This window comes from Lissotriton vulgaris, chromosome 1_1 (assembly GCF_964263255.1).
Source record: "Lissotriton vulgaris chromosome 1_1, aLisVul1.2, whole genome shotgun sequence".
NCBI lineage: Eukaryota > Metazoa > Chordata > Amphibia > Caudata > Salamandridae > Lissotriton > Lissotriton vulgaris.
Window position 1 is genome coordinate 327,807,873 of NC_141685.1, and position 24,196 is coordinate 327,832,068.

General features: G+C 43.3%; 1 protein-coding gene across 1 annotated transcript in view; it reads left to right on the top strand.

The window, feature by feature from the left end:
* The window catches only part of LOC147747125 (cytochrome P450 4B1-like), a 353,249-nt gene that overhangs the window by 174,954 nt on the left and 154,099 nt on the right, over positions 1-24,196 (top strand). The window contains exon 6 of the mRNA XM_086952384.1: positions 5,790-5,941. Within this exon, the coding sequence (XP_086808510.1) occupies positions 5,790-5,941 (152 nt within the window). The remainder of the gene's footprint in view (positions 1-5,789; positions 5,942-24,196) is intronic.

The following is a 24,196-nucleotide window of genomic DNA, read 5'->3' on the forward strand; positions in this document are numbered from 1 at the left end:
GCAGATATCACACTGTGGAAGGGAAAAAAGCTGTAAACCACTGTGGTGGTTTTTCAACTCGTTTTCGAGAGGCTTTGAATGGCCAACGTCCATTAAGGGGTGTGAAAACACCCCAGGACATCGGCCCCAGCAAGCTTTTTTTTCTTTTTTTGGGGGGGGGGGGGGAGAGGGTTAGGGGGTGGGGTGGGGTTCTAAAGTATCTCCTAGGTACTTCTCGGCATGAGGCCCAGCCCCCTTCAAGGCCTGCCCCCTCCTCAAACTGTGAGATTGTTCTTTAAGTTGGCAGGTATGGCCAAGTGTTGTGCTGGATCTAAGTGCTCCAACTCATTTCCTACTATAAGACATCAACAAACGAAACGCTCTGACCTTGGCCCGTCTGGACTATGAGAACTCGCTTTACATCGGACTACCGGACTCACTGTTGGGCAAACTCCAGGTGGTGATGAATGATGCCGCCAGACTAATCTTCAAGCTGCCTAGGCGCCCTGGGACATCACCCATACTGCAACAACTACATTGGCTGCCCAACAAGCAGAGGGCTAAATTGAAAGGCCTCTGCCTTACACACAAGCCCCAATTTGGACAAGCATCCAATTATATCAAGGAACGCCTGGAGAAATACACCCCCTGCGCTCACTAAGGTCCTCCACGGAGGCCCTTCTAAAATGCCCTAAAATGTTCAACTACGCCACTAAACTTGGCCGAGCTTTCTCGGCCCTTATGCTGCAACTTAAGGTCAGGCTGCCTGGTCAGCTCCGCTCCGAAAGGTGCCTCCTCCCATTAAGGAAGAAACTTACGACTCTATTATTCACAGAAGCCTGGGCATAACCCTCCCCTTTGTGATACAACTCTCCCCTGGACTTTCCGCTAATCTTCTTGCAGCGCTTAGAGACCTGCAGGTATTAAGCGCTCTACAAGTCAAAATTAACAATAGCAATAACAACTAGTCCAGAGCAGTCCATTGAGTCCAGATCAGAAAACTGTAACTTTGTCAGATACTCTCACTATTCGTCACACTCTGATGCTTTCCTGGTGGACAAAAGTAGCAGTTGCAAGAATTGAACACGTTACATTTTGCTACAACCACCAAAGGCACCACCTCTAGACTAGAGTATTTTATTTTTTGCTTGACCCCTTCACAAAGACCACCCGTCAAGTAGATCCAATGATATTTGTGAACTTCTGCCAACGCTGGACAAAACCAACTACATGTTTCCTAGAATTGTTTCTCCTTCAAATGCTGTCTTCACAAATGTCTTCCATCAAGTCAATCCAAAGCTAAGTAACCTTATTAGGGCATTATATGTGAACATATGCTTCTTGAGTGATTTGTGGGCCAGCCTCTCTTCTGGGTCTAAAGGTAGTCTTTACCACCAGACCTATCCTCTAACTTTAGGCCAACTAAGTCCACTGACGACCTGCATATTAAATTAAATGTACACTAAAAAGACAAATTGATGACTCTGAATTTGTGCATAGTTTCTGTTCCTTTATCATACATCATTATATTGGCATAACTGCAGGCCGGAGGTGCTTGCCTGCGGCCTACTTAATGTGAGGTCCCTTTGTAAACACCATACAGAGATAGTCTTTCTTATCGAGTCTCTTGGGTTGGACGTGCTCTTTCTCATGGAGACTTGGACACGGGCAGATAGTAATGTTGAAATGGGATAAGCATGTCCACCGGGCTACAAAATTAGGCACACTCCTCGCCTGAAGAACAGAGGTGGAGGAATAGGTTTTATTTTTAGAGAGACCTTAGCCCTCACCCAGTTGGAGATTAAGGAGGTGCAGGGTTTTGAATTGATGGGCTTTTCCTTTAAAGGACAGAAAGGAATACTACAGTCTGGGGTGCTTTGTTACAGACCTCCGGGTAACACAGTATCTACTCTACCTTAACTGATCGATCTTATCTATGAACTCTCTAACTCCCACTCTAGGTTATTAATCTTGGGAGATTTTAATCTGTGGCCGAATGGTCCTTTACATACTGCCTATAATGACCTCTGCAAGGCCTGCAGCAATATTCAGCTGCAACAGCTGGTACTCTCTACAACTCATCTGAGGGGCCATATTCTGGACTTAGTCTTTGCGGATACCATGCAGGTGTCGGTGAAGGACATAATTCCCAGTGTTGGACGGACCAAGCACTGGTCTCTTTCTCTCTCTACCTTTCGGCGGACTTCTCAAGTGCTGCAGGGCCAAAGCCTTCCAAAGTGGGCAGACCATGGTCTAAACTTCTAAAAACCCCGGCTCTGCCTACTTTACTTTCTGGCAAGTACGTGCTGGGGGCTAATGCGGAAGAAAGCTATGCCAGTCTGTGTCAGCAAATTTCGAACTCTTTGGACAAGGTGGCTCCTTTCCGTAGGTCAAGGGACAGACAGAGACAAGCCAAGCCTTGGTATTCCAGTGATCTCCGGCAGTTGAAGCAGCGATACAAGCGGGCTGAAAGGGCCTGGAGGAAGCATTATTTAGACCCGGCAAAAACCAACTTCAAGCTCGCCTTAATGGAATACAAAGCGCAGATTAAATGCGCGAAGGCTATCTATCTTGAGGAAACACTGAATCAAGCGACTAACAAGTCACAGACTTTGTTCAGGATTGTTAGTGACCTCTCCCGGCCTGCATGCGCCACAAATAACACCCCGGCCTCTCAGGCTCTATGCGACTCTCTGGCAGTCGCTTTTGAAGACAAGATAGCTACCATCCTGAGTGGTCTTACCATGTCTGACTCTCAGCCTTTGGTGCCCCTGGTTTTTCCATCTATTCAGGGTGACCCGGAAGATCTATCTGATCGACCCCAGCTGAGCTGCTTCTCTGTCCCGAATTTCGATGACTTTTGTAGACTGGCACAGACTGTGTCCTCGGGCTCCCCTATGGACCCCCTCCCTCATAAGTTCTGGAAACTTTTCCATAGGGAACTTTTTCGCCCACTGTATTCCATCTGTCTCCAGTCCTTCGAAACCGCTATGGTTCCTGATTGCTGAAGCTAGCAGTGGTGTCCCCCCTTTTGAAGAAGCCTACACTAGACCCCACCTGCTCGGCGAACTATAGGCCTATTTCACTGCTCCCTTTTCCGGTTAAAATCATGGAGAAGTTGGTTACCCAGTCTCTGTCCAGATACCTGGAAGATAACATCTGTCTGGACGTGGCCCAGTTTGGTTTCCGGCCAGCGCATGGCACGGAGTCGGCACTGGTGGTCGTGTTGGACAAACTTTGTTCGCGAGTCGACACTGGTCGAGCAGCCTTTCTTGTGTTGCTCGACATGTCGGCCGCGTTCGACACGGTCAGCCACTCGACCCTCATCAGGAGACTGGAGGAGGCTGGGGTAACGGGGCTGGCACGGGACTGGCTAGTCTCGTACCTTCACAATAGGCAGCAGGTGGTGGCTTTGTACCGCCTTTTAGATCAGGTGTGCGGAAGGTAGGGCAGGGGGTGCCCCAGGGCTCAGCCATCAGCCCAATTCTATTCAATCTGTAACTCCGCCCCTTAATTCAACTGATAAGCTCTTTTGGTATCTTGGTATTTAACTATGCCGACGATACTCAATTAATTTTTTCTCTGGAAGGTAAAGACGCAGTTTCCTTAGAGACCTTCCATCGCTGTATGACAGCTACAGCTGACTGGTTGTGCTCCAACTCACTCCAGTTTAACAGGTCTAAAACAGAGGTGCTGTACTGTTCCAAAGATCGTGTTCCACGTTCCCTGCCAGAGGATTTCTGGCCCTCTTCCTTTTTGGGGGCAGTGACGGCAGCAGAATCTGTCCGCAACTTGGGGGTTATGTTTGGCCCAAATTTACTACTGGACGCCTTCGCCAATAAGACCATTGCCACCTGTATGTTGTTGCTTCGTATGCTACGCAAAGTCCTTCCTTTTCTCCCAGCACAGGCCAGACCTGAAATTGTGCGGGGGATTATTTTAAGCAGGTTGGACTATTGCAATGCACTGCTTCTGGGTGCACCTAAAACCTTAGTTGGTAAGCTCCAACGGATACAAAACATGGCAGCCAAGTTGGCTCTCTCTCGTCCACGCACTGCCTCCTCCACTTCAGCGCTGCTTGATCTCCATTGGCTGCCTGTCCAGCAACGGATTCTTTTTAAAGCATCGTGTTTGGTTTTCAAAGCTTTGCATGGACAGGGACCTGTTCTGCTGCAGAATCTGTTTTCCTGGTATTCTACTCCTCGAACCTTGCGCTCTTCTTCTACATGCCTGGTAACGGTTCCCAGGTTTCAGAGGTCAAGAATGGGAGGTCGCTCTTTCAGCTTTTCCGCTGCTAGTCTCTAGAACTCTCTTCCGCTTTCATTGAGGAGCCAAAGCGAATTTCCATCTTTTAAGAGAAATCTGAAAACTTATTTATTCCCAAGAGTAGTGTGATCGCTGTGAGTGTGTGCTAGTTATGTACTGTCAAGCGCCAGGATACCCTTTGGGTGACAGTGTTGCGCTATCCAAAACTGTTATACATACATACGTAACAGTAGAGTACATAGATGCTGAAATATAATGGAGTTCTTACAGTAATACTAGTGATTATGCATTCGATTGTGTATTACTAAAAACCTATTAATAGGAGAGACAATCCTATACACATTTGACTCCAAGCTTATACCACTGAAATGTGAAAATGTTCTAGTCTTACTCCCCAAATTTTAGTAAGTTTGTTTTGGCAGCCTCTTCATTACATATTGTAGGTTCAGACAAGAAGCTTCTGTTTATTCCTTTTAATCTTTCCTGATGAGGGGGGGAGGTAGAGGATCTCCAGTATGTAGCAGTGTATCTCTTAGTTTATAATAGCCCCAAACCAATAAGAGTTCATGACATGCTTAACCCTCTGTCTCCATAATTCCAAGGACTGCTAATTTAGGCTACAGATTATTGCATCAGCCCACAACAATAGACAGTCCACGTGAGATCTTCTGCAAATATTAATTGCGAAGCCTAATATTATATGTAGGAAACCACCATTTTGCATCCTGCATCTAAGGCAATTTGGGTTCCTCCCTGGCCAGTCTTTCAGAAGCGATCAGGTGAGTAGTAAGCCCTGAGGTTTAGCTGATATAGCCAACTTACGAGATGCCATTGATGCTTCTCACCAGCCATCATCCTCTAAGGGACTTCGACCTTTCTCTCATTGAGATCTGGGATGCAGGAACTGATATGCTGGTGTTGCAATAATGACAATTATACGATAAACCTGTAAAATGCCCTCTGCCTCCAATCTGCCAATGGTAGGCAGGGTTAAATTCTGAGGGGTTTACAAAGGGTATCCCTTTCTCAGTAAAATTTGTGGTCAGGGATTCTGCTAATCCTACCAATTGCTATTTGTGACCTCTGACAGAATAGCACAACTGTTATAATGCAACAAGACTAGCATAGATCTAATCTCATACAAAATTCTACCCACTAATTATAGTGTTTTTGATTATATGTTTGCCTGCTGGTAGATCTACAATTGAAAGTCAACTTGTGGATGGTGTTAATTTGAAGTGTGCAGGCATGGATTGAATTTTTTTAAATATTTGAGATAATATGAGGGATTCTTGATTTTGAAAAATTATTTGTAATCCTTTATAGACAGCAATTCTACTCTTTTTGATCCTTATCTACGATAATGATGTGGTTTTTATAATTGTAAAGTTATAAATGGTGGAATGTGATGAAAATTGTCTCAAATCTTAGGTAGTGAATGTTTCTTCCTAGAGGAATGTAACTTGTACATGTTCTGGCTTGGCCAGTAGACCTTTGTTTTGAATGTAGAACACAAAATGTGTTTATCTTAATTCCCTTTTTAGTGAGAATTCCTACACGCAAGCGGTCTTCGATCTGTCGACATTGGTGAACTACAAGCTCAGATGTTTCCTGTATCACAATGATCTACTTTTTTACCTTAGCCCACATGGCTATCGATTCAGAAGAGGTTGTGAGACTGCACATCAGCATACAGGTACTGTATCCCGTTCAGTCAAGTGTGATGGACAGACACAATGTGAAAATAATGGTAATTTTTGGGTTTCGCCTACACTGCGCTTGCGCTGTGCATGTGAAATCTATTGTATTTATTATAAAACTTGAAAGGGGCTTACATCCCACCCCCTTTCTTTCCTTGCTTTTCATTGGTTGCTTTGCTTGCCACTTACTTTCTCCCGTTTCTGTTGGCTGTAAAATATTGTTTCCTGTTGTTCTTCATGTTTTTCTCTTGTGCGTCTCTTATCAGTTTTCCGGTGAACAAGCACTGTTTCTATCCTCTTTTGTGGAACTCTATTTTTGTATCTGCCTCAAGACAACTGTTTATAATCTCCAATGTTTTTATTTCAAACCTCAAAATTTCTTACGTTTTTAATAACGAGTTGCAAGATCCTCTTTTGTAAAAACAACAATTGATGGACAGAAGGCAGAGAAATGTCATACATTCACCCCAGTACAGAGATCTGAGCCTAAATCTATTGTTTTTGTTCCCCATGCGATTCCAGTTTGAACCCAGCCATATGCAAATCAGTCTTGACCCTGCCCCCAATGGGAATAGTCCAGCCCGAACTGACAAGCCTGGTCCTCCATGGACTGGAAACAAGCATTCTAGGACCAGTTTCTCCTTTGTTACAGTTACTTTTGTTTCTCTCATCAGGCTCAGTACACCAAGCTGCTCTCCCGAAATCGTTGATGTTACTATTGTATCAATCATTTTATCTGCTCTGGTCGGGTTAGCAAGGGCTTCTGCGGTCCTCTCCTGCCTCAGGGGGTGTGCTCCAGTGCTATATGGGTTGCCTGCTGTGTCTGTTTCATGCTGCCGGCCAAACACCGCCCTCTGCAGCCTTGCTCTGAGGAACGGTTTAGGATGCGCTGTCTTTTCAAGGCTCCCTTCTCTGTTGTCGGCCCCAGTGACGGTGCCTGTGCTTGAGAAGGCACGCAGGGGGATGAAAATATAGGAAGCTTCAGCAGGGCTATGGCTATTGGGAAGAAGCTGCCGCTTTGCACAGTTCCCTGTGCTACCGCAACTCTTGGACGTGCTCCCCGGCAGTTGCCTGTCACTACCCACGGCTGAAAGCGGGGAAGCAGTGGTCACACCCTGGCTCTCAGAAACTGTGCCCTCATCTCCTGCCATCCCGGCTCATCTCAGGCAGGGCAGCTCATTTATTTTTATTTTACACTAGCAGCCCGTCCCGACGTTGTCCGGGTATGAATTGCTGCCGGCCAGTAGTATATTGTTTTGTAGGATTTCGTTTTGATAGCATTTCTTATCTGTGACAGGCCTGTGAAACGCTCCGATTCATAGTGCACTGCTGATGCACTTAAGAGTGCGCGTTCAGTAGTGTGTGAACTCGAGTTTCCCTACTTTATTTTTCCTTGCAATATTATATCATGCGAACTCCACAACATGGCATGAGCACAATTTATATTACAGAAGAACACATTCATTTGTGGTAGGCATGGGGAGACAAAGCGATTTGTCTGGAATCACAGGATGTTGAGCTGATGCCGAGATTCGAACGTAGCTCCCCAGCTATTAAGTTCGCAATTCTAGAACTTGTGGCGGGAGGTGTGTCTAAAAGTGTATGTCGGTGCTGGCCATCAACGAGAGAGACCTGTGCATTTTTCAAATCGGTGGTGAAAAAATATGAGTATGTTGCTGGAGATGTGGGCCGCTGTGCCACCAATGTACTTAAAGGGGGAGGGTAAACACCCATTATTCCGCAACTTTCTTTCCGCATACCATCACTCCGCATACTTTCATTACGAAAGTACAATGACTCCGCAATGGCATTATAACGCATGGCCTTACATTTTATATGCTTTTACCACACGTAAATTTACAATGAAATTCGTTGTAAATGCATGAATGGTAAAAGCATGTTTTTTAATGTTTGGATAGGTAAGTATGGGTATAGGGGTATATGTTTTGGGGTACTGAGGTATATGTTTTGGGCTGTTTGGGTATTTTAAGGATTCAGATATAGTTTTGGGTTATGGGATACAGGGGTAGTTTTAGGGATAGGTATGGGTTTTGGGGTACAGGGGTATTTTTAGGGTTCAGGGCTAGGTTTGGGTTTTGGGGTATAGGGGTATTTTTAGGGTTCAGGGGTAGGTTTGGGTTTTGGGGTACAGGGGTATTTTAAGGGTTCAGGGCTAGGTTTGGGTTTTGGGGTACAGGGGTATTTTTAGGGTTCAGGGCTAGGTTTGGGTTTTGGGGTACAGGGGTATTTTAGGGTTCAGGGATAGGTTTGTGTTTTGGGGTACAGGGTTATTTTTATGGTTCAGGGCTAGGTTTGGGTTTTGGGGTACAGGTGTATTTTTGGGGTTCAGGAGTAGGTTTGGGTTGTGGGGTAAAGGGATATTTAAGGGTTCAGGGGTGGTTTTGGGGTACAGGGGTATTTTTAGGGTTCAGGGCTAGGTTTGGGTTTTGGGGTACAGGGGTATTTTTAGGGTTCAGGGCTAGGTTTGGGTTTTGGGGTACAGGTGTATTTTAGGGTTCAGGGGTAGGTTTGGGTTTTGGGGTACAGGGGTATTTTTAGGGTTCAGGGCTAGGTTTGGGTTTTGGGGTAAAGGGGTATTTTTAGGGTTCAGGGCTAGGTTTGGGTTTTGGGGTACAGGGGCATTTTTAGGGTTCAGGGCTAGGTTTGGGTTTTGAGGTACAGGGGTATTTATAGGGTTCAGGGCTTGGTTTGGGTTTTGGGGTACAGGGGTATTTTTAGGGTTTAGGGATAGGTTTGGGTTTTGGGGTACAGGGTATATTTATAGAGTTAAGATGGGTTAGTGTTTAAGGGTGTTGGGGTATTTTAAGGAGTAAGGGTGGGTTATGATTATGGGGTGCAGGGGTATTTAAAGGGAGCAGGGTGGACACCCGGAGCTGGAATGTACAGAACCTGGGAAGAAAAAACAATGAAATATTGGGCACAACGCTCGCTTTTTTTCCGAAATCCTGCGCCTCGCACACGCCCCCAGCACCCGCCCACAGCACACGATATGAGACATGGCATGAAGGGCGGAACATACCACACGCCCCCAGAATTTGTCATGCCCCCAGCACACGCCCACAGCACAACCCAGACACGCCCACAAGGGACTACTTTGCTGGCACGGTTCTTTTACCTTTTAAATGTATATGGTGGGCGTCTGCATAGCCTATGTCCTTCTGCTGCAACTGCCCTTTCCAACGCTGTATTGGGTGTTGTGATTGGTGCTGTGGTTCCTGAGATTACCCGCCTCAAAGGTTTGGGCTCTCTCTTTATTATATTAGTATAGATTTACTTCACTGTTATGACTTGTGTACGTGTGTCCCACTAAGGACACAGTTTGGGTAACGCACTCTGTTGTCCCTCCGCAGACTCCATACTATTGGTGTGGTCACCAGCTGTGAACTGTCACCGATGACAGTTGACAGCTGATCACCGAACTGACTGAATGCATATACGCTCCGATCCATGTAGGAGGTGTATATAATTAAAGAACTCACTCACGCGTTATCTGTGTATGGGAGTTATTCACAAAGTGGCGACGAGCGCCAACACGCGAACCCCCCGAAACTGGAGGATATAACTCGAGTACAAGCAGCTGTTTTGAGCCTTAAAAAATAAAAAGAGACGAAAGAAGATCCCAGCGTTCTCAAAAGAAATAAAGAAGTGCACTCATTGCTAATCAAGAAACAGAAATCTAAGGAACCATTAAAAATAGTTGGTCAATCAGTTTCGGTATTTACGCCAAAGTACATTGGTTACGTGTACTGTTTAAAAATATACAGAGACTTACGTATATCGTAATAGAAATATATGGAAAAAAGGACTGTGAAGCAGAGCTACATTGACGTTTAGAAGTCTTTTGATGTAAATAATAAGGAGCGCTGAAATTGTCTCCCTCGTTATACATTTAACACCCTGTGGTGAAAAATCTACATGCTGCACAGCGACGAGTTTCAGAAAATATAAGGTACACAAACTTTGTAACTCTGGGCATTTCAATACTCTCTACAATATGTATAATTCGTGCCACTAATTCAACGGAATCCAACTGTCAACAGCCAACTGTCAACTGTAACCATCACCTGGAACCTCCGTCACAGGAAAGTGTGATCCTCGTTTTCACGTAAACGCACGTGCAGTGAATGCACTTTGGAAGTATGTAAAATTCAGTAGTCTGCAGGCTAGTTTACTTGACTACGCACGTCAACACCATTTTGGATTCCACATTAATAAACAATTACACAGCGGTAGCAGAGAAAAGCAGCAGCTTTAGCAGGGAACAAACAGGTATGCTGTGATCAGGAAGGAAAACAGTAAGGCACTGTTAAGACTTGTTAGTTCTTCACAGACACTTACGCACCACTAAGTTTGAAGTAAATAAAAACAACAATTTAATCAGAATTCGGTTTCCAAAAGTTTAAAGCACATGCATGTTAAAATATCTGTACTGGTAAACAGTTCAACCTTTTTAGACCCTTCATCTTCTAACTTATCGTGAGCAAATAAATAGTATGCTATATCCAGTTAAGCATTAAGCACCTCCAGAGTCACATATTGACTTTTACTACCAAGGCAAAATTATTATTATTTTTTTTGTTTACTATTGCTTACACAATTGAAATCAAAAAACACTTTTAACATGGCTTCAGGTTATGTGTGGAACCTCTGTCCACCTGAGACATTCCTTCGTGCTGGTGGTGAACCTGCACTAAAGTGGGAAGAATGGAGGGAGTATTTCCTAAATTATATTTCGACATTAGAAGAAGATGAGGAATTTAAAGCAGAGAAGATGCTAATGCATTGCTTAGGTGCTGGAGGAATAAAAGTATGCAATGCTATTAACAGGAAAATTAGAGCAGAAAATGAAGGTGATGTGTTTACAAACGCTATAGATGATCTCAACTCTTATTACAAACCCACAGTTTGTGTAGAAGTAGATAGATACAAGTTCTTCCATAGGAAGCAAGGAAAAGAATAATCAATAGATGACTTTGTGTCAGCACTCAAAAATCATGCAATAAATTGTCGTTTTGGTGCGCTCCACGACGAGTTTATGAGGGACCAAATAGTTATTCAGGGTTCCAACTCAAATATCCAAGACAATTTGTGGGCCAAAGGCGGATACCCGCTGCAAAATATAATTGACATAGCAAAAAAAGCCGAGCTCACAGGCCGTTGTGCGAAAGCAGTTATAGCAGAGAATAAAGAAAAGAAAGAAGGAGACACTGTAAGCAAAGTGACTGATCAGAAATACCACCCTAAGCAGAGCTGGAACAGAAAGAAAACTAGGCTAACATATAGAAGAAATGAAACAAAGAACTGGGGGCATTGTTACAGATGTTTAAGCACATCGCACCTGGCAAATGACCTTAAATGCCCAGCAAGTGAAGTAATATGTTCACATTGCGGTGTCAAAGGACATTTTCTCTAAGCCTGCAACAACTGGAGGCCACGAAAGGTAAAGATAGTGGATGATGCAGAAGAGAACAGCCAGAACAATTCTGATGAAGACAACATTAACATGTTTGTACTGAACATTGAGGAAAGCAAGTCAATGAATTAGCACCACAAAGAAACCCGTATGCAACAGGACAATAGGTGGAGTTGAGATTGTCATTGTTGCAGACTATGGGTCACCATTTACGATAGTCAATGAGAGAGTTTGGGAAGAAAAAGTTAAACCTAGCATCGGCGAACACCTTGAAAGAACAGACATAAGAATTAAATCATTCACTGGAGAGCCAATTGATGTACGTGGCTAAAGAAAACTGAACTTAGTTTACAAATGAAGAGAGTCTGAAGGTAAATTCTATGTTTCCAAAGTAGGACCATCGGTACTAGGATGGATGGACCAGGGAAGTCTGGGCATAATCCCAGACCCTAGCAAAGCAGACCCAGTGTTAAGTTTGTCTAACAACCAAGACTATGCAAAATCTTTACGCAACAAATATCCCAGGGTATTTAGTGGGGCCGTGGGAGCCTTAGCAGGGTACCAACATAAAATCAAACTTAAGCCAATCCCAACACCTGTGGTACATAAAGCAAGAAACATCCCATTCGCAATAAGGGGTGAAGTCAAGAACCAATTAGACAAACTGCTAAACGAAGGAATAATCGAAAGGGTGTAAGCATCGGAATGGGTCGCTCTCCTTGTTGTCGCAAAACGACCTAATGGCAAATTGAGACTTTGTGTGGACCTACGAGATCTCAACCAAAACATTGTGGTGGAGCAATATCCACTCCCAAAGATAAATTAGATGCTAGCTACTACCAAGGGCATCAAGTGGTTCTCCACCATTGACTTAAAATCAGCCTATCAGTAGGTACCTCTTTATTGTGATAGCAAATGGCTGACAACGTTCATCACACCATTTGGTTGTTTTAAGTTTACATGTGTACTTTTCGGTTTGGCCTCAGCGGCCGCAATGTTTCAAAGGCTTATGCACAACATATTTGAAGGGGTCAAGGGCATACTACTCTTCCAGTACAACATCCTTATTATGGGTAAAATTAGGTTGAACAGGTATTGGAAATTCTGAACAAGAAAGATTTGACTGCTGAGTACATCAAATGCAAGTTCGCAAGCAACTTAGTCAACTATCTTAGCCACTAAATAACTGGTGGTGGAATCAGCCAAAAAGAAAACTCATACAGGCCATAAAGGATTCGCCGGTACCCACAAATAAAGATGAACTGAAATCTTTCTTGGGACTGGTGGAGTTCTACTCCAAATATATCAAGAACTTCTCACTTAAAACATATGTTTTAAGACAACAACTAAAGCTTAAGAATAAATTTGAATAGACAGATGAGTGCGAGAAAACCTTTCAGAATTTAAAAATGGACATGTGCATAGTTTTACCTCTTAAAGGTTTCGACCCTTCACTACTAAACGTTGTAACCACAGACATGAGTAATAAAGGGTTAGGCGCCATACTTACCCATAAAGACACCAAAGGTATGGAATTCACCATAGCCTTTGCCTCACGTTTGCAAACCCCAGCTGAAGAAAACTTCTCAGTAATAGAACGTGAGGCACTAGCGTGTGTGTGGGCTTTAGAACACTTCAGGCCATATGTTTGGGGAAGAAGAGTCACCTTGTGCACAGACCACAAGCCCTTACCTAAAGTCCTCCAATGAAAGGTTTGTTTACGGCTTCACCCAGGTTAGCTAGGTTGTCAGTGCGCCTGTTCGACTACATGTACAACGTCCAATATGTCCTTTGAGTGAAAAACGTTGTAGCAGACTTTTTAAGCAGGATGCCAGTCGGAACAACCAGCAACGTTGACACCAACAACATGGATGAGTCAAGCATAGCAAATGTACTTGAACAATCCAGCGGAATTTCAAAAGAAGAGTGGCTCATGGAGCAAAACAAAGACAATATTATGTGTCAAGTAATGCAAATGTTGACAGAAGGATGGACTAGCAAAAGCAAACTGGGAGAACTCTAAGACACTTCTGGGAAGTGAAGGACGAATTGTCGTTAGAAAACGGATTCCTATTGAGAAGTGGAAGATTTGTACCACCAAAAGAAATCAGAACAAATATACTTCGATTATGTCACGAAGGGCACTTGATTCAGAAAAGGGGGTGGTGATGAACAGAGTGTCTGAATTAAGCAGACCACTCTTACCCAGTCCAAAGATCAGGGCTTGATCCATCACCGTTTTTTAGCTCACTGCACCATCCCAGCTCAGAACCGGGCTACTTGGGCATCGCCAAAACTAAGAGCAGAATCAAAAACTTGTACTGGTAGCCAGGTATTAGCCTAGACGTGGAGAGAACACTCATGGAATGCACCCTCTGCATGGACTCTGACAAAACACTGGTGACATTCAGACCTCCTCTACACCCAATTCTCTGCCCATCCATGCCGTGGGAGGAAAGAGATATTGACAAAATGGGACCAATATTAGACAGCATGGAACAATGGTTTGTAATAGTCATCATTGATCACTTTACCAAATGGCCAGAAGTAAAATTTATCAACAAACCTGATGTGTTGAATGTAGTCAAGTTCATGGACGATACTTTTACTCTGGAAGGCCTACCCAAACAGATAGTATGTGACAATGGGGCACAATTCGCATCTGGAACATTCAAGGATTACATACTTAAGCACAAAATTGAACATAGAACAACATCTGTATATCATTGTGCAGGAAACGGTGCCATAGAAAGGTTCAACCGAGTCTTAAAGGGTATAATCCAACTTGCTAACAGCAACAACCTCAACTGGAAACAAGAAATACTCAAGACTGTGTGTGCTTACAGGATAACACTGTGCGAAACAGGATATAGCCTGTTTGAACTTATGCGGGGAAGGACACCTCTCTCAAAGGACAATGTGGGCTGGGTTAAGGAAGCTAAGAGAGTACACTGGTCTTACCAACTGGTCAGAGAAAGACTCATGCATGCTCAGTCCAGGAATAAGAGGATTTATGACAACAAGCACGGGTGCAAGTGTGTGGAACTCAAGGCAGGAGACGTTGTCAAGGTAAAAAGAAGTGTCCACATAGGGAAGGGTCAGGACAGGTACACCACTCCTCTGTCCGTACGTGAAGTGTACTGCAATTCTGCACTCTTGAGCAACGGTAGAGTAAGGCACTTCTCCTCCCTCTCTGCTTACAGACATCCCATGAAGAACCCTGAAGCTACCATTCCCACTGAGTTGACAAGACAGTCTCCTGACGCACCTGAAAGCAAGCCAGCACAAACTTGTTTTTCAGACTATGAATCTGACTATGAGTTTTCTGAACCACCTATCACGACAGAAAGCGACATCTCGCGGTCCACCTCTGCTCCTGTGAACATTTCAGCCAAACAGGCTGACACAGAGAGAGTCAGACGCATGTTGCCTGCTACACCCATGTGTGACTTGTCGCAATCCATTAGTAGGAGCAGAGCAGGGAGGCTGTTTGAACCGCCAGCTAAAGTTAAAGACTATGTTTGCGAGTAGAGTCTCCCACTTTACGCACTGTTTTGTTTCTTTCATCCTTGTTTTCCCCCTTCCTCTTTTGCTTCCTTAAGAGGGAAGATGTGCTATGACTTGTGTCTGTTTGTCCCACTGAGGACACCGTTTGGGTAACGCATTCTGATGTCCCTGCGCGGACTCCATACTATTGGTGAGGTCACCTGCTGTGAACTGTCACCGATGACAGTTGACAGCTGATCGCCGAACTGACTGAATGCATTCACGCTCCGATCCATGTAGGCGCTTGTGTTTGCGTGTTTAATTAAAGAACTCACTTCAACGCGTTATCTGTGTACAGGAGTTCTTCACAAAGTACTTTCCTATAAATGTTAAAAAACAATTCTGGTTTCTTTCCTAAGACAAATTAAAGACATGACACTAGGCCTGCGTGGGCATTTAATTTATTCTACTTTGTTACTTTGATGCACAGACCGAGATACTGATTATAATTTTGGCTCCACTCCTGTTACATACGGAATGACTTTCATTGTTTTACACGTTTGCACGCCATAGACAGCGATGTGTCTGGCTCTTCTGTTTCTTTATGTACAATGCGTTCTTTTTAACTCCCAAACACGCTTTATGATACAAAGCACTTTCTAAACTACAAGCGTTTTAAGTACTCAAAATGGCACTAAACTGTGCATTTATTATCTGATGCCTACATTTATTAGCAAACCTTCTAACATCTTTCAGGTCTCTTACTTTATTTGTAATAAGTTTGTTTTGCTATGCACGCTTTAGGAAAGGATGCACTTTCTAATTATAAGTGGATTATATTCATAAATCCAATATCCTATTCAAACTTCACTAAATAATTCATCCATGAAATGTCTGACGGTCACAGACATTTACCAGTAAACCTGACACCTCTGAGCTATGTTGCTGTACACTTTTATTTAAACTGTAGGGTCCATCCTTACCCCAGCGTTGCACAAGGAAACATCCAGCACCTCTTTTATTTTATTTAATGCCTTTGGGATGACTCAGCGTCCGAGTAGATCAGTTTAAGACCACTGGTTTCACACATGCATTTTATTCTCCAACCTGGCTGCCTTACAAGAGACTGTCTGAAGTGTTGGTCATATATTCACCATTGCAAATGTTAACCATTTGCCATCCCTGCCTGTTTTCTCTGCACTTTATCTTCAATGTGTGCCCTTTGCTAGCATGCCTGTATAACCTGTTCCACACCTACCAAGTTTTTCATTTTCAATATATGTAAGCATTTGTCTTGCATATGTTTAATTTCCTTTTGAGGCACTTGCACCATGCACTCCTACAAACCAGACACTTACAAACCTACATTCATTCACCACTCACCTTGCACAGAGAGCACTTACACCATTCTAACTGCACCCATACACTGCTCCCACACCTCTTGAAATAAATCTCACAGGCGAAACCAAATGCATTTATTATTCTTGGTACCTTATGTTAACCAGCATATGAAATAGTGCTTCTACCCTTAGGTTTCTACAGTTATTTTTGAATTTCAGTTCGGTTGCTTTAAGTGACTTTTGGGCTAATTTAGAGTTTGGCAGATAGTGTGACGAAGTACCCTGCCCACCAAACCGACGATCAGCCCTCTCTGGGCCGTCATGTTTCCTATTTCCGTGTCTTTTCTGGCTACACAGGTGGAGCCTTTACACTGAAGGCGCGACGGATTTGGAAACAGCCTGGCAGTCTGGAAGAGAAAAAAAATAGCCCCATACCATTTGAGAAAGCTCCAAGGGTAATCTGAAAAAGAAGGTGGTGAGGTATTAACAGCGCATAGCCCAAGTAGAATACAATATTAGAAAAATTATTTTGAAGTGGCGTCAAGGGAACCAAAGACAGCTACCACCCACCGCTGTCAGAAGACAACAATGGCAAAGTAATTGTTGTCACAATAGAACAAACATGAAGGATTCCCTGAGCACAAAAGTAAACGTATCTGTGAGTATTACAGATAATATCTATTCAAAAAATCAGTGTCCATAGCTGTGCATCCAAAGTATGAAAAGTCCTTATTTTTATTTTCTCAGTCCATAGATGTTCATGAAGACTTGTGGATACAGCAGTACAATCTTGATACAGAACACAACAGCCAAATGCCAACACGTGTTTCGTCAAGGGACATTACCCAATGACTTCTTCAGGGCCTAGAAAATGTTCTCACTCTTAGTGTCATATAATCAGGCTCATATCAAGGACCTTTGTAATATAATTCTCACTCAATAGGTATTTCAACTGTCCCAATGGTCACTGTCTTCCTTAATATACAATTATTGGTAAGTAATACCAGGCAATATCAGCCTTCGCTCTGTGGAACCATCATAAATATCTTGGGTTCCCCGAGCCAACCGTGTATCCGATCCTCTTTCCAATACGGCGTGACCCATGGTGGCCGATTTACAGGGAGCTGGTTTTGCAGAAGTGCTGAAAAAGCTCCAAGGGTGTCAGGGTCACTATTTTTTTATTTAAAAAAAAGAAAGTACCAATTTAGGAGTTTGTGTTTGTAACTGAAATATGGTAGATACTCTGCAAACTTTCAGTGTCTTCAGTGGAGCCACTTGGTGACATCTCCTCTGAAGGTAAATAGATTTCCGCCAGGCAGAGATTTCAAAATATGGTGGGTTACATGGCCACCAGTACAGCAGTGTATATCCCTCCACTGCCTTGGTGGATTGTAGTACAGCTCAGCAGGGTCTAAATTCCTCACAAGTTACATTTGTTGTCTTCCCTTCTTCACCATTAGAAATAATAGGGAGAACATCTAATCTGCTCTGAGTACCATGAGATTGTTTTAGAAGCAAGAAAGGAGAGAGTTTTGCTTGGCCAGATGGAACCTTCATACATAACTCAATAACTCGTTAACCGTCTACTGAACTAATACAGGTTAGCATGTCATTGATGATGTCCTATGTGATGTCATCAGTGGTATGATTTATTTTACACCATTTGTGACGTACTGTGTGAGATAATGGACAATACTTTGAGTGCAGATAAGTTATTATGGCAAAGCTATCTTATCTACCACAGCTAAATTTTCTTCTATTAATTTTGTGAATTGTTTCTAATTGTAGTTTACTCCCGGTAGGTGATAACCTTAACATCTTAGAGCCTGACTCACAGAGGTAAACTTACACACTTGCAGGGTCAAGACTGATTTGCATATGGCTGGGTCCAAACTGGGATGGCGTTGTGAGCATTGTTCAGTATTCCATCCATCATTTATACCTTTTGCTTTTGTTGCCCTAAACAGTAAGGGTATGCCGAGACGTGGGCCCCATGCTCGCTGTGCCACTGGGTTCACGCTAGCCTGGCTGATGAGGGGTGATGCCTTGAAACCAGTCCCAGGATGCTTGTTTCCGTTCCAAGGAGGACCTGGCCTAGCAGTTCGGGCGGGATTGTTCCCATGAGGAGCACGGTCAACATTGATTTGCATATGGCTAGGCATGAAAGTACAATCTCTAGGAGACATTGTGAGCAAAAGAACCATAGACTAACACCAGATCTTTGTGAGTAGGGGCAAATCTTTGCATTGTTCAGCATTCTGTCCATCCTTTGTCCCTTTTCCTTTTGTCACCCTAGGTGCAGGGGCATAGCAAGGGGGGTAGGGAGTCGGTCTGCCCCAGGCGGCATGGGTTTTGGGTATCCCCAGCTCTTACCTGCCATCTAGGGTGGCCATCAGCAACACCCCACCCCTGCTCTTTAGCTATCGCGGAGCAGCAATCGGAGGAATATCGCTAGCACCCCCACGGTCTTCAATGAAGCCGCGGCGGGGCAGCAAATGCAGGGAGGCTAGCTACGCAACTGCCTAAGTGGGGAAGGTATGTCCAGGTGTGGATACCGTGATCCATGCAACACTGCATTCAAGCTAGCCTGGCTGAAGAGGGGTTATTTCCTGAAGCCGGCCCAGGATGCTTGTTTCCAGTCCAGGGAGGACCTAGCCTGGCAGTTCGGGCTAGACTGTTCCCATGAGGAGCAGGGTCAAGCCTGATTTGCACATAGCTGGGTCCAAACTGGGGTGGCGTTGTGAGCAAAAGAAAAATGGATTAAACCCAGTTCTTTGTGACTGGGGGCGAATGTTTGCATTGTTCAGCATTCCATCCATCATTTGTCCCTTTTGCTTTTTTCACCCTAAGTGGGAAGAGTATGCCCAGAAGTGGGTCCCGTGTTCACTGCAACACTGTATTCATGCTAGCCTGCCTGATGAGGGGTCATTCTCCAAAACCATTCTCAAGATGCTTATTTCCGCTCTAGGGAAGACCTGGCCTGACAGTTCAGGCTGGACTGTTCCCATGAGGAGCAGGGTCAAGACTGGTTTGCACATGTCTTCGTTCAAATTGGGGTGGCACTGTGAGCAAAAGAACAATGGATTAAACCCAAATCTTTGTGACTGGGGGAAAAAGTTTGCATTGTTCATCATTTTGTCAATCATTTGTTGCTTTTGCTTTTGTTGCCATAAGTGGGAAGGGTAGGTTCAGACATGGGTCCCATGCTCACTGCGCCACTGGATTCAAGTTAGCTTGGCTGATGAGGGGTGATGCCCCAAAACGAGTCCCAGAATGCTTGTTTTTCGTCCAGAGAGGACCTGGCCTGGCAGTTTGGGCTTGACTGTTTCCATGAGGAGCTGGTTCAAGACTGATTTGCATAAGGATAGGTCCAAATCGGAGTGGCGTTGTCAGCAAAAGAACGATGGATTAAACCCAGATCTTTTTAACTGGGGGCAAAGGTTTGCATTGTTCAGCATTCCGTCCATCATTTTTTCCTTTTGCTTTTGTCGCCCTAAATGATGTGGCGTAGCAAAGGTGGTGCGGGGGGAGGTGGGTCTGCCCCAGTGGCACGATTTTTGGTCCTCTCCCAATCTTTGTCCAACACAATCTTACCTGCCATCTCGGGGCGGCAGGTGCCAGCACCCCAAACCCGCCCCAGCTCTTCAGATGTTGTCGGGTGGCAATCGGAGGAATCTAGCAAGCACCCTCTCCGCTCTTCAATGAGGCCTCCGCAGGGTGACAAGCACAGGAAGGCAAGCTGCACCACTGCTCAAGTGGGAAGGGTATGCCCAGGCATGGGTGCCATGATTACTGCACCACTGGATTCAAACTAGCCTGGTTGATGAGGGGTGATTCCCCGAAACTGATCCAAGGATGCTTTTTTCCAGTCCAGGTAGGACCTGGTCTGGCAGTTCTGGCTGGACTGTCCCATGAGGAGCAGGGTCAAGACTAATTTGCTTATGGCTGGAGCTAAACTGTGTTGGCATTGTGAGCCAAAAAAATGATGCATTAAACCCAGATTTTTATGAATGGGGGTGAATGTTTGCATTGTTCAGCATTCCGTGCATCAATTCTTCTTTTTACTCCCATACACAAAGCAAAATTAATAAAGAATGATAACAAAAGTCTTGTGGGAGGTAGAAACGATTTCAGGATGTGCCAACAGTACCCCATTTTTTAGCACTTGTATCTCTAATATCTAGTCAAATTTCTGCTCCCTGCGGGTGGGCACTGGGGTAAAGCCTTAATCTACCACTGGGGCAGACAGAAGAGTCTGTTGGGATTCTATGGGAGGGGTGTACTCTCGATGACAGGGCAGGCTAACCCCCAAATTCATTCTTTAAAAAAAGTAATCGATCCTGGTAGTTTGTGTGCCATCTGCCTCTACCACTCCCAAGAGCAGATTAGTGGTACATTCTCCACCAAATCCCCCCTGGGTGGTCAGACGACTATTGGAGCTTTAGAAATGGGGATCTGGCTCGATCTGGGCTGGCCTGCCACAACATTCTTCTTTTTAAAAGGCAGTCATTCGTTGTCATTCATTGGCTTTTCACCACTGAAGGATGGCCCCTCTCTATTTTTTCATACTAAAACAAACCCTGGGGTCTAGTGACAATCACTGAGGGTGGAAGATTTGGGGCTTGCCCTGGCCTTAGCTTCCAGGACTTCTCTTGCAGAATGAGCTAAAATTCAATTTATATTAACACCTGCTAGAGTAATACTATGCTTAACAAATCTGGCTAAAGTGAAGGAAGTCAGAAGAAGGTTAGGTTTACAAAAAAATATGAGCAGCTGCCAAAGAAGATGTTCTTAAGTCCACTGTTTTGTCAACATACTGTTCAATACAAAATACAACACACAGCTTTGAGTATAAAGGAAAGCAACAGTACTCATTTGATGATAAAGCATTTTTCAAATGTCAAGAGAAGGAAAAATGTACACCTTAAGGTGAATAATCCATTGTAGAGATATGAAGAGTCTTAACACCAGAAACTCTCTTAAAAGAGAGTAGGCTAAGTAGCATGGTCAATTGTACTACATCTTTAGAGAAAGAGTGTGATTATTAAGGAAGACTTGAAATAACTAAATCGATGCCCCACGTAAATGAGTAACATGGCTTTGGAGGATTAGTTTTTGGAATCCTCTGATGAACCCTGCAAACCTACCTCTTACCCATTCATGATCTGCTGTAGGTCTACCTTCTGTCCTTTCCCTTGATGCCATATGTCTTTTCCATGAAAAAATACTATTTTTGTCGAAAAGGCTTTTTGTCATTTTGGCATTTTTCTAGCAAATCTTTCAGGCTGATTTAGGCATAATACAACATATTGAGACTAAAACCATAAATAAGACTCTTGGAACGCTATTCAGGAACTTCCCTTTGCGGTCTATTTGGTAGTAGTACAGTAGTGTTTTTCATGTACTACAAAATGCAACATGTCAAAATACTTCTCAAAGTTGTCTAACAAGCCGTATAAGCTTAAGACCTCTTACTCTACTCATGGTACATTCCTGGTTACATTGTTATCATATTGCAGGGAGCCAGTGCTAATTCATACAGCACTGCATACTTAGCATTTTCTCCTGTATATTTATGTGTGGCATTAATGCATTGTCCTGCTGTTTGTTATTTCTAGTCTCCCTGAGTACATACCTTTCCTCATGTTGTAAAATCATCAAAATGACGGCATTCCAGATTTGAACTCCGTACCTGGAGACCATCACAAAAGTAGGAAAAGCATAAAGATTCCCGAAAATACCAATCTTGTAGGAAAGCATCCAACACCAAGGCAGAAGGATTTGGCTTCCAGTTGTAGAATCGGTATAACTGATATGTTAACCAGGAAGTTAAAAAAACCTACATAGGAAGACCCGAAGGCGCACAGACTTTTAAACAAGTGGGAATGTAATTCCCAATTGCTGTGGTCTTGTAAAGCTCGAAAAAACAATCTGTTGTCATATTGTGAAGACCTACAAGATATTCCACTTTGAAAGTGATTCCCTGACTGAAGGAAAAAAAAAACAATAGTGGTTTGGATTTGGTTGCCCCACCTTTGAAATTGTCCATGCACAACTGGATTGCACAATTGCTGTCTTTTGCAAAGCTGCAGATTATCTAAGAGCCTACAAGAAGCTCTGAACAATTTATGTGCATTGAAGACTTCATAACTGATCACTTTCTACTGGTCGAGAATGATGATTCTCCAATTGTTATGCTGAGAGAATCTTGATTTTATTAAAGATAGACGGAGGCTAACATTATGCATATACTTGTATTTGCTGCCCCAACATGCAGCCCTTTAAAGAACAGTAATAATTCATAAACATGTAGAACATGTGTTAAGAAGTATAACTATCCAGTGTACAGGGCTATCTTCCTCTTTAAGCTGCGAAACATACTAGGATGAAAGGTATCCATTTCTGGTAGTATGAAAAAAACAGAAGTTCTGCAAACCATCTTGTTCCACATCTCAATCCTAGGTGGAATTATCTAAAATAAGAGAAAAGAGATTATAAAGGAAAAAGGAAAAAAGGCACCAAAAGTTAAACATATTAGAATCTTAAATGTTACCAAATGTGCAAACTCAAAACCTTAGTCCCTCTTCTCCCCTCATAGGGTGAGGAGGGTGAGATAATGTTAGCCTCCGTCTGTCTTTAATGAAATCAAGATTCTCTCAGCATAACAATTGGAGAATCGTAATTTCATTACAAGACTGGAGGCTACCAATATGCATGTTGAAAGCTGTTGAGAGCTACACTGCTGACATGCTCTATTGGTCTTAAATAAAATTTTACTAGAGTTTGACCAATAGTATGTTCTAAGAATCTCCGTAAGAGATTGTCCTGACCCAAAAACATTACAAGACATTGCCCCTCTAGAAGAGTGGGCTCAAAACCTTGACAGGCCTATGCCAGCCTCACTCATTATGGTATGTATCCATCTAGCTAGAGTTGCTGATGAGACTGGTTTGTTGGGTTTGACATAAGATAAAAGCAGTTGATCAACCCCATTCTTTCTAAATCCTACAATCTTGTTCTCACAAACTTTCATGCATCTTACCAAACATAATTTTTCATAGTCATTGAAAAAAGGTAGAAGACAGAGTCAGACATATTCTTTGTTCTTTTCCAAATGTCAAAATCTACGCCCTCATTAGAATACAATCTGTTAGATAACTCCAGAACCTTAATATCTGAAACTTGTTTGAAAGAAATTAAGCAAAGTAAAGTGGCCAATTTCATGGAAATCTGTTTAAGAGATCAGAAGGTATTGTCTTGTCAAGGTACAAAAACCTTGAAAATTAAACTAACATCTCACAAGGAATCATAACGTGCTTTGGGGGGTGTTTTGAGTCTAACGCCCTTCATTACTCATTTGATTAGAGAGTTTCTACCTATTGTCCGGATGAAATTGCGGATCTATAACAAATAATGGAGACTAGAGTTAAAAAGGTTAGCTAAATAATTTGCTATTTGTTGAACAGACACATCCACGGGATCCAAACTCCTCTCCAGACACCAACTGCACCATTTCTTCCACACACCATATATCTTTTGCTAGTTCCTGGACCCAGAAGTCATCCAATAAGCTCTTAGCTTCTGATGAAAAGTCTGAATATCTATTAGGTCCCCTGAAATCCTCCAGACAAGAAGGTTAATTTTCCCCTCTAAAACCAACAGGTATTCCCCTCTCTCTGGGCCCGATTCACAGAATGAACTTAAGACTCAATCCTAAACTTACTACTATTTTGGTATTCACAGAATGCACTTACTACTTTTGGTATTCACAGAATGAATTTACTACTTTTGGTATTCACAGAAGTTAGGATTTTGTCTTAAGTTGGTTTTAAGACAGACTTAAGACAGACTTAAGTTAGGATTTTGTCTTAAGTCTGTCTTAAGTTTGTTTTAAGACAAACTTAAGACAAAATCCTAACTTCTGTGAATACCAAAAGTAGTAAGTTCATTCTGTGAATACCAAAAGTAGTAAGTGCATTCTGTGAATACCA